The 9,837-nt window shown below is 32.9% G+C and overlaps 2 protein-coding genes across 3 annotated transcripts; one reads left to right on the forward strand and one right to left on the reverse strand.

Annotated features, from left to right (window-relative positions):
* Positions 1 to 564: 564 nt before the first annotated feature.
* Positions 565 to 2,543, forward strand: LOC111879989 (uncharacterized). 2 transcript variants are annotated; one of them, XR_002846303.3, is made up of 4 exons: positions 565 to 885; positions 1,159 to 1,238; positions 1,471 to 1,594; positions 2,235 to 2,543. XR_002846303.3 is itself a non-coding variant. In XM_023876408.3 (4 exons), exons 1-4 carry the CDS (start codon positions 818 to 820, stop codon positions 2,352 to 2,354), a joined length of 381 nt encoding a protein of 126 aa, XP_023732176.1. In that variant the 5' UTR covers positions 567 to 817; the 3' UTR covers positions 2,355 to 2,543. The 2 variants fall into 2 exon arrangements, 1 of the variants encoding a protein (XP_023732176.1); XM_023876408.3 differs by having other exon boundaries at positions 567 to 874.
* A 3,499-nt stretch (positions 2,544 to 6,042) lies between these two features.
* Positions 6,043 to 7,279, reverse strand: LOC128133445 (uncharacterized). The gene is made up of 3 exons (XM_052770891.1): positions 7,131 to 7,279; positions 6,864 to 7,018; positions 6,043 to 6,689 (listed from the first exon to the last, which is right to left on the reverse strand). The coding sequence occupies exons 1-3, from the start codon at positions 7,277 to 7,279 to the stop codon at positions 6,043 to 6,045; spliced, it is 951 nt and encodes a 316-aa protein (XP_052626851.1).
* Positions 7,280 to 9,837: the final 2,558 nt, after the last annotated feature.

Below are 9,837 nucleotides of genomic sequence, written 5' to 3' on the forward strand. Positions count from 1 at the left end.
GTAATACACCTTCCTTAATCAAAGAATCGATTTACTATGCGTCTATCTTCCTTTTTCTTTCTACTTCTTAAGGTAGCGAATTGGAAAAAGAATTAAAGAAGACGATCTAGAGCAGATGGAGGCGTGCAGGTGGATTGACAGAGAGAGAGGTGGGACATTATATATATTAAATAATAATATTTAATTTAAAAAAATAAAAGAAAATATCATAAATATCATAAATGGTCCATGTGGTAGTGAAATGACGAAAACACCATTTATTTAACATTCAAAACTTAATGGAGTCAGCAATAAGGATCAATCGTGAAAAGTTTTGAAAGCACAAGGACTATCTATGATGTTTTTAAACCATGGGGACTAAACTTTAGATTTGGGGAAACCACAAAGACCATTTATGATGTTTATATATATATATATATATATATATATATATATATATATATATATATATATATATATATATATATATATATATATATATATATATATATATATATATCATTTTTTTATATGTGCATTTTTTCCATCACTTTTTCGTGGTTTTGCTTTTTTTTTTTTTTTTTCGTTTATAGCATTTATTTTTCACTATTTTGTATGTGAGTTTTTGCATTTTTTCAAACTATAGGGACTACTAATGTAACTTACTCTAGACTTTGTTGACAAACCCCACCTCATACAGGTCCTAATCCGAATTCCGACATGCCGATGACGGTGCGAGGACTTAAAAAGAGATTCAGAAAGCGGCTAATGCAAATTGTGTCGCACTCGATATCCCCTAACTGTTAGACTAGTTGTTTTGTTCGATTAAAAAGATTCGATGCAGAAACTAATTTCATCGTCGTCACTGGAGGAAGTCAAGGCGATGGAAACTCCGGTATCATAGCTGTAAACATTCTTTCAGTTTCTAATTTCGATTGCATATGCTTTACAATCTATATAATGGTTCTGCTCCTTGATTGTTACTAAAGACCCACCAGCTGTTTGTTTATATTCCCAAGATAGTTTTCATTATCGTCTAGGTTTTTAGTTCATATGCTTCGATTTGTGGGGTTTGAAATTGATATAGTTCTACAACTTTCTGATAAATTTCGGTTAATTTGTCGCACTTTTAGCAATTAAAGATCAACTTTTGATGTTGGATTTATGTCATATGCACAGCATGCTCATCATTTGTGGGTAGATGAGAAACAAAGTGATGTCTTAGATCCATCCCTTGTCAACGATCATCCAGCACTCAGGTTTGTAAATTGTAATGCCTCTTTACTTAATAGCTTATCATTTTAATCGGATTGTTTTCATATGTCACCAAAAATTATGCTGATTAGTCTCTACTTGTATGCTAAGCTGCCTTCTGCTTCATGATATTTTGCTTTTGATGGAAAGGTGTCAAGTTGAATTAAACTTGTTTGACTCTGCTTCATTTTATATTTATGGATGCCATTTAACATTAGCATTTATGTTTGAAAACAGCATGCTGAAGGCAGAAAAGGAGAAACTATTGACAGATGATATAAATCAAGGGGTTAATTTGTTGAGTGTAGCAGAGATGGACTACATGGAGAAGATAAAGGAGTTTCATGAGAGACTTGATATGGTAATGTCATTGCCCCAATTCATATGTACTAAAGTTGATAGTGCATATGAATTAGAAGTTGAAATTTTTCACAACTATAGTTGAAACTTGAGTGCTTAAACCTATTAAAAAAGTTGAGTAACCTACACTGGGTTAACTGTGAAACTTGGTTACTATTTAATAACATTATCTTACTGAAATTGGTTTTACCTCGATAAAAAGAGTTCATGACATGATTATCATTCAAAGACTAATATTATCACTTGATAGTGTCAAAATAGATAAATCGTGTGGACCAAATATTTTGTAAGGACTACTAGTGATCAAAAGGTAATCTTGGATTTGAGTTTTTCCAAAAATGGAAATGTTTACATTGATTTGGTATATCCCTAAAAGGAAACTATTGCGTTTATTTGGGGCACACGAAGAAGTTCCCTAAATTTTCGAAAATCCATTTTATCTTGTTATACCATTTGTTAAATAGTTCAATTATTGAAAACAGAATCAAAAAAACTTAAAGAGATTTGGGTGCTGGTTAATTTTTAAGAGGAAAAACATTTGTAGTCTTTTTCGACATCTACAAAGAAGATGTGGACCAAAAGTCTGCAATCTGCAAAAAATAAATAAATAAAAGGAAATTAAGGGTGGTTGTTATTTACAGGTGAAGAAGATAGTTAAACCGGGTTGTTCTCATGAGGTATTGAACATAGCCTTGTGTAGTTTGTCATCACTTGCCAGAATTCTGTCCCAGATGCCACAAAAACTTCATGCGTCACTTTGAACAAAGATGCTTTTCTTCTTAGAATTTTCAATGGATGTTGTATGTTGAATGTAAAACTACTTTTGCAACAGAAAGTGCAATGTGTCTTTAGAGGGCGTGATTGTATTCCTTTGATTTTGTAGTTTATTTTCATAACAATATTGATAAAGATATTGAGCTTTAGAGAAGTAAAACATAAATGTTAAATAATTTTAAGGAGGGATATTATTATATACTAGTTGTGAGACCCATATATTATATGGGGTAATTTAGAAAAAAAGAAGCTAAATATAGATGTCAAAATATTTAATAACTTTGAATTTATAAGAAAATAAAAAAAAAATAATGAACTATTATAATGGAAATGTTTTTTATCTTTTAAATTTAAATAAATAAAAGAAACTAATAAGTTTTAATTTTATGAATTTTGAAATCAAAAGGTAAGTTCATTAATGAAATTGATATCTATTTATTATTATATTTATTGAAATTTTTATATTAAAATATTATGTAAAATCTAATAAAATTTAAAAAACTCATAAAATGACATGTGGAAAAAAAATAATTCAAAATAACATATAGCAAATTGAATGAGAGTGTGACAAATGCTAAAAAAAAAATCTTCATTTATTAGAGGGGGTATTTCATCAACTTGTTCACGCTAAATGATCATTGGGTTGTGGTGACTTGGTAAGACATTTAGAAGACATGGTGGATAACCTATTGACCAATGTTCAAATCCTGGCAACACTCAGCCTTTGTGGCCATGGAGGTTCGCCTGAAGTGACTCCATGACATGAGGCAAAGTTTCATGTTTGTAGCAAGGGATTAGTCGGTACGCGAAAATTGGCCCAGAAACCCTCGTTAGGAAAATTCCTTTCCAAAAAAAAAAAAAAAAAAAAAAAAAAAAAAAAAAAAAAAAAAAAAAAAAACAGTTGACGTAAAGTATGTCAATAAACTCAAACGTCACTGATGATTTATATTATGCGTTTTGATTAAATTACAAAAAAAAGATATAATATCATATTTTTTATAATTATACAAGTATAAATAATAATTACTTTTTTTCAAATAACTAATTGAAAAAAATTATAAAAATATCGATGTTCGCCTATTGGAAACACTCTTTGTGCAAAAAGAAGAGAATCTAATCTAAAGGGGTATCTAAAAATTAGGGGATTCTAATGGCACACCTATGATATTTAATGATAGCCTATTCTTATTTGACATTAATTTTTTTAATTCGTATTAAAATGAAAGACGTTCAGTCAATTTAATTTTGATTTCGTGCTATCATGCATATATTATCTGTCAGTCCTTTCATTTATATAAATGTTGCAAATTACACCAAACTTTTGTTTTATATAAATATTTTTAAATTATATGTTTACGACTTTTTAAATTATATATATATATATATATATATATATATATATATATATATATATATATATATATATATAGAGAGAGAGAGAGAGAGAGAACATTTTAGAACAAAATTGAACCATATTTTTTTTAAATTAAAATCATCATATAATATTAATATAAATAAAAATAAGTGAATAAAATTAAAAAACTCACTAACCAACATCACTTACCACCCAAACAATATCATCCACTACCACCACCCGTCACCGTCACCCATCTCCACCACCCCCAACCACCACCCAACATCATCACCACCACCCGCCAACGCCAACCATAACCACCATCCACCATCACCACTACCCATCACCACCACCAGCCACCAAAAACCCCACACACCACCATCACCACCACTATTCATCACAACCAACCCCACCCATCACCATCACCACCACTACCATCCACCTCTACCACCCACTCACCGTTATGACCACCACTTGTCACTACTACCAACAACCACCCACCACCTCTTACCGCTACCCGCCACCACCACCCATCACCACCAACCACCACCGACCACCATCACCCCCACCCACCACTCACTAAAACCACCACCCACCACAACAACTGCCCATCACTACCACTCACCCACTACCCACCATTATGACCAAAACCAGCCACTACCACCACCCACCAACTACAACCCACCAATCATCAGCACCACTCGTCACAACCACTGATCACCACCACCCTTCTCCACCACTCATCACTACCACCCACCCCACCATACACCACCACCACCTAAAATCATCATCACCCGTCTCCACCACCCATCATCGCACTTGCCACCGCTACTTGCCTCCCATTATAATCACCACACCTACCACCACCCACCACCATCACCAAACATTACTAGTTACTACCTACCACATCCCTTCTTTACAAAACAAATCCACCAATGTAGTATATGTTTAAACATCTATAAATAATTTTTGTTACCTTTACAAAGCAAAAATAGCTAGAATTTACTCCACATACGTAATTAACTCAGACATCAACATTCAACAATCATAAATTTATAAGCACACCTTTAATTTCATAGTGTGCATAATAGTAAGTCAGATTCACAATGTGAATATGAACTGATCGAACTTTTTCACATTGTGAATATTAAAAATTGAAATATTTACAATGTAGATTCACAGTGTGAAGCTACAATGATCGAGGTTTTTTTTTCCGAACTTTCTCAGATTCACAGTGTGCATAATAACAAGTCAGATTCACAATGTGAATCTGAACTGATCGAGTTTTTTCACATTGTGAATGTTAAAAATTAAAGTATTTACAATTTAGCTTCACAGTGTCAATCTACACTGATCAAGGGTATTTTTTTTTTCTTTTTAGTCGGTGTTGATGTTTATTAATAGAGTACAAAAAATTAATATTTTTGGTATAATTAGTGTTTTTTTTATAAAAATAAAATTAAATATTGAAAAAAAAACTAACAAAATGAAGTGAGTTTTTTTCGAAAAAAAAAAATTTCATTTTTTATATATCAATATAAATCTCTATAGAAAGAGGACGAAAAATCGTGAACAACGGTATATTCGGTTTTTTTTCTATAAAAAACATGACCTAAAAAAATTTAAATGAAAATACATAAAAATAATATGTAAATTTATTAGAATATATATATATATATATATATATATATATATATATATATATATATATATATATATATATATATATATATATATATATATATATATATATATATATATATAACGATGCTTTATTAGAATATAAATAATATGAAAAATAGAGAATCGTAAATACATAAAACTTGTTAACGACGATAATTAAATTTAAAAATATAAAAGGTTGAAATTGAAAATAATATAAAACACGAGGGACTATAATTGTAAAAACAAAAAGACTATAAGAGCATTGGGAGTGGGCAACAAGGTGCAACACCAAGTTGTGTCACCTCACATGTCACCTAAGCTAATGGTGTTATGACACCAAGTGGATAAATGGGCAACAAGATGCAACATCAACTTTTTGAAAATAAATATTTTTCTTTTTCTTTTTTTTTTTACTATTTCGTTTTTTTTTTGTTACTTTTTTTTCCATTTTATAATTTATTTTTTATTTATTTCGATTTTTTTTAAATTGATACAAATATTTTTTAAATATAAATAATAAATAAAACATAATGTTTAAAAATTATAAAAAAAAATTTAAAATTTTTAAAGATTAAAATTAACATAAAAACTAAATTATACATAATATCCAAAAATAAAAAAAGAAATAACATCCAAATTAAAAAAAAAAGACAACGCTATTCGTTATCGTTATTGTTACCATAGAAGATATAATCCGCCAAATCCTCTCGAAGTTGTCTGTGTTTATTTGCGTCCTGAATGTTAACAACGCGATGCAAATAATCTGTTGTTCCCGGTTGAAACTGAACGTGTCTGGGCTCTGTTGGGATATAGTGTGCAATATTTCTCCCTTTATCTTCTATTACCATGTTATGCATTATAATACATGCATACATGATATATCGTAAAGTTTCTAAATCCAATGGTTGTGCTTCATGTTCGACTATATGCCACTTCGCCTTCAGCACTCCAAAAGCATGTTCCACATCCTTACGTGCTCCTTCTTGTCTTCTCTTAAAAAAATTGTCTCGTTCTTCAACCGAGTGGCGGAATGCTTTCACGAATGTGGAATACTGAGAATATATTCCATCTGTAAGGTAATACTCATATTTGTATTCGTTTCCATTCACCGTGAAAGGAGCATCCGGGGCTTTTCCATTCAAAAGATCGTCGAATATTGGCGACTGATCAAGAACGTTGGCATCGTTGTTGGAACCCGCAACCCCAAAAAATACATGCCAAATCCATAAATCTTGAGAAGCGACAGCCTCTAACACCAATGAAGGTGATCCGTGATGAGCACTTGCGTATTGCCCTTTCCAAGCTACCAGACAATTTTTCCATTTTCATTGTGTGCAATCAATGCTTCCGATCATTCCGGGAAACCCATGACGTTCTTCATGCGCCGCATACAATTCTTGCAAATCATGCAACGAAGGTTTCCGCAAATACACGTCTCCAAAAGTTTAAACAACACCCCTTGACAATGTATACAAACTCTCTCTTGCGGTTCTTTCGGACATTCTCATATAGTCGTCCATGGTGTCGGGTGACTCCCCCATAGCCATCAAATGAATGGCCGCAACACATTTCTGCAACGTTGTAAACCCCCGTCTACCTCTAGCATCATATCTTAATTGAAAAAATTCGTACCTAAACATAAATTAACTACAATTTAAAAATATATTGCATATGTTGTAAAATTAAAGAAACATGTAGTACATTTTTATTTATTTGGTATAAAAATATAGTAAACAAATGATACCGGATTTCCAAGGCGTTAGCGATTCGTAAGAACACATCCCTACTCAAACGAAATCTTCTTTTGAAGTCTTTCTCCCCGTATACACAGTTATCCGCAAAGTAATCGCGATATAGATGTTCGTGTCCTTCCTCGTGATTTCTGTTTAACATCGCACGTCTTGTTAGTAGCGGGGCTGAGTCTGGTTGTAGCAGGTCGGTAGTGTAATAATGATACATCATCCTAAAGAAAATATCGTCATCTGAATCACCGGACGAGTCGAAAGGATCCATATATTTTTTTGAAGATAATTGAAAGTATGTAGAGAGGAGAAGAGAAAGTGTGTGAAAATTTTAATAAAATGAGAGTATTTATAGGATAAAATGTTTTTTTTTTTAATAATTAACCTTTTTTTTCAAACCGTTGCAAACTCAAACGGTCATTTTCTTCCGTTTCTTCCCGTCGCCACGCCAACGAGAATCACCTTGACGAGATGCAACAAGCAGGGGGCAGTGTTCCCCCCGTTACGATGGCGTCGAGAGATGCCAGATCACCCACGTCGAACCTCGTTTGGACCCATACCAACTACTCTAAATTTGGTTCTAATGATGACGCGTAGGAAAAGTAAAAGTGGTTTTGAATGTGGTATTGACTTTAAAAACTGGTTTTGACCTAATTTAGGTGTGAATAACGACACCCCTAAATTAAACCACATAAATTCTTTAAAAAAAAAAACCACCAAATCACTTCATTCACATCAACTATTATTTCACTCCCATCAATCCCACTATCGATTTTTTCTTTATTTTCATAAAACAAACACTCTTTGTGCAAAAAGAATCTAATCTAAAGAGATATCTTCAAAAAACCACATAAATTCTTTTCACTTCATTCACATCTACTCTTATTTCACTTCCATTAATCCCACTATCGATTTTTCCTTTACATTCATAAAATTAATATAGATTATTCATAAATATATTTTTATTCCTTAAATCAATTATTCAAATTATACAAAACCATATTTATCTTTATATTTTTGATTTAAAATTTATTTAATTTGTGATGCCAAAAGCTAGCAAAATCAAATGGCCAAAAAATCACAAGGTAGAAGAAAACGAGAACAATGAAAGTCTCGATGTTTTATTATCAATTCCAAAAAAACTGCCCTGATCGGCAACAAGGAAAAAAACTTATAATCCTGGAAAAAAAAAAGACAGCTCCACTTTCCTAAAAAACTCCTAAGATTTAGATTAAAAATATATTCTGTAAACATATATTATCTTCCACTAAATCTCTTATTATTTTAACATAATTCAAATAAGAAACAAATCAACTAAATAATTGACGAAAACATAAAAAAATCTGCCAATAAGAGACTGCGATCAGATGCCCTTGCATCATCCTCCTTGCCTAGAAAATGAACCGCCTTTGAGTGTGCTCCTTCATCTGTTCCCTCCCGAAATGGCGATAAATCAGCAACATTGAAAGTAGCCGACACGTTGTAATGACCCCACAGTTCAATTTTATAGGCATTATCATTAATCTTCTTGAGCACCCGGAAAGGACCATCAGCACGGGGCTTCAACTTCCCAAAACGACCAACTGGAAAATGTTCTTTTCTCAAATGAATCCAAACCAAATCACCCTCCTTGTAGACAACTTGTTTCCTATGCTTGTTTGCTTGATTTTGATACACCGTATTATGTTTAATGATTTCATCACGAACCTTCTGATGGAGAGTTTTGATCTGCTGTGATTGATTTTCCGCCTCAACACTAACTTGGTGAACTGGGGGAATGAGTGTCAAAACTCAACCTAGTAGTGCGGTTCGTGGAACGGTTATAGGCAAACTCAGCCTGAGCAAGGGTTAATTCCATTGCTTGGGGTTATCACCAATAAGACTCCGTAAAAGATTCCCCAAACTCCGGTTTGTAACTTCGGTTTGGCCATCCGTTTGCGGATGGTGAGAGCTACTGAATTACAACTTAGAACCCATATTTATCCAAAAAGTCCGCCAAAAATGACTCACGGATTTAACATCCCGATCCGAGGTGATGGTCTTTGGAACTCCATGAAGCTTGACAATTTCAGAAAAATACAATCTTGCAATTTGGCTCGCATCATAAGTCTTAGTACATGGTATAAAATGAGTCACTTTTGAAAATCTGTCAACAACAACCATCACGGAATCTTTTTGTCTTTGAGTTCGAGGTAAACCTAGGACAAAATCCAAACTAACATCCTCCCACGGGGCAACGGGAACATGCAATGGTGTATAAAGGCCCGCATTAGTGTGATGGGTTTTGGCCACATGACACACACGACATCGAGCAATTATACGTGATGGGTTTTATGCATAAGAAACATTCCTATGTGCTCATACAAACCCTAATGCTTGGATCTAGGTTTCACTATTGAACATGCTTTGATTCCAAGACTTACAAACCCTAATCTAGCATATAAACAACAAAAATAACATATAGAATCAGATCTAGATGTTTACCTCTTCAATTGTTGGCTTAGATCTTCTCTTTCTTCTTCTCTTGAGCTTAGAGTCACAAATGCAACTCCTCTAATGGTTCACAAACCCCACAAGCAAGAAGGCAATATGAGAGAGGAAGAGAGAGGCTAGAAATCGGCCTAGGGATCTCTTAGAATCAAGTGGTAGCCGAATTCAATGCCCTAGGGGTCATATTTATACTTACAGGTTACTAGGGTTTCAGTCTAA

This window comes from Lactuca sativa, chromosome 4 (assembly GCF_002870075.4).
Source record: "Lactuca sativa cultivar Salinas chromosome 4, Lsat_Salinas_v11, whole genome shotgun sequence".
In the NCBI taxonomy this organism is placed as follows: Eukaryota; Viridiplantae; Streptophyta; class Magnoliopsida; order Asterales; family Asteraceae; genus Lactuca; species Lactuca sativa.

What these genes read in the sequence shown, in the direction of transcription:
- LOC111879989 (XM_023876408.3), top strand. Translation starts at nt 818, where the DNA reads ATGCAGAAACTAATTTCATCGTCGTCACTGGAGGAAGTCAAGGCGATG. An exon ending in TCAAGGCGATGGAAACTCCG is followed by an intron (nt 875 to 1,158) that starts GTATCATAGCTG and finishes TCATATGCACAG; the next exon opens with CATGCTCATCATTTGTGGGT. An exon ending in TTCATGAGAGACTTGATATG is followed by an intron (nt 1,595 to 2,234) that starts GTAATGTCATTG and finishes TGTTATTTACAG; the next exon opens with GTGAAGAAGATAGTTAAACC.
- LOC128133445 (XM_052770891.1), bottom strand. Translation starts at nt 7,279, where the DNA reads ATGTTAAACAGAAATCACGAGGAAGGACACGAACATCTATATCGCGAT. An exon ending in GCTAACGCCTTGGAAATCCG is followed by an intron (nt 7,019 to 7,130) that starts GTATCATTTGTT and finishes ATTTATGTTTAG; the next exon opens with GTACGAATTTTTTCAATTAA. An exon ending in CGAAAGAACCGCAAGAGAGA is followed by an intron (nt 6,690 to 6,863) that starts GTTTGTATACAT and finishes ATTGTCTGGTAG; the next exon opens with CTTGGAAAGGGCAATACGCA.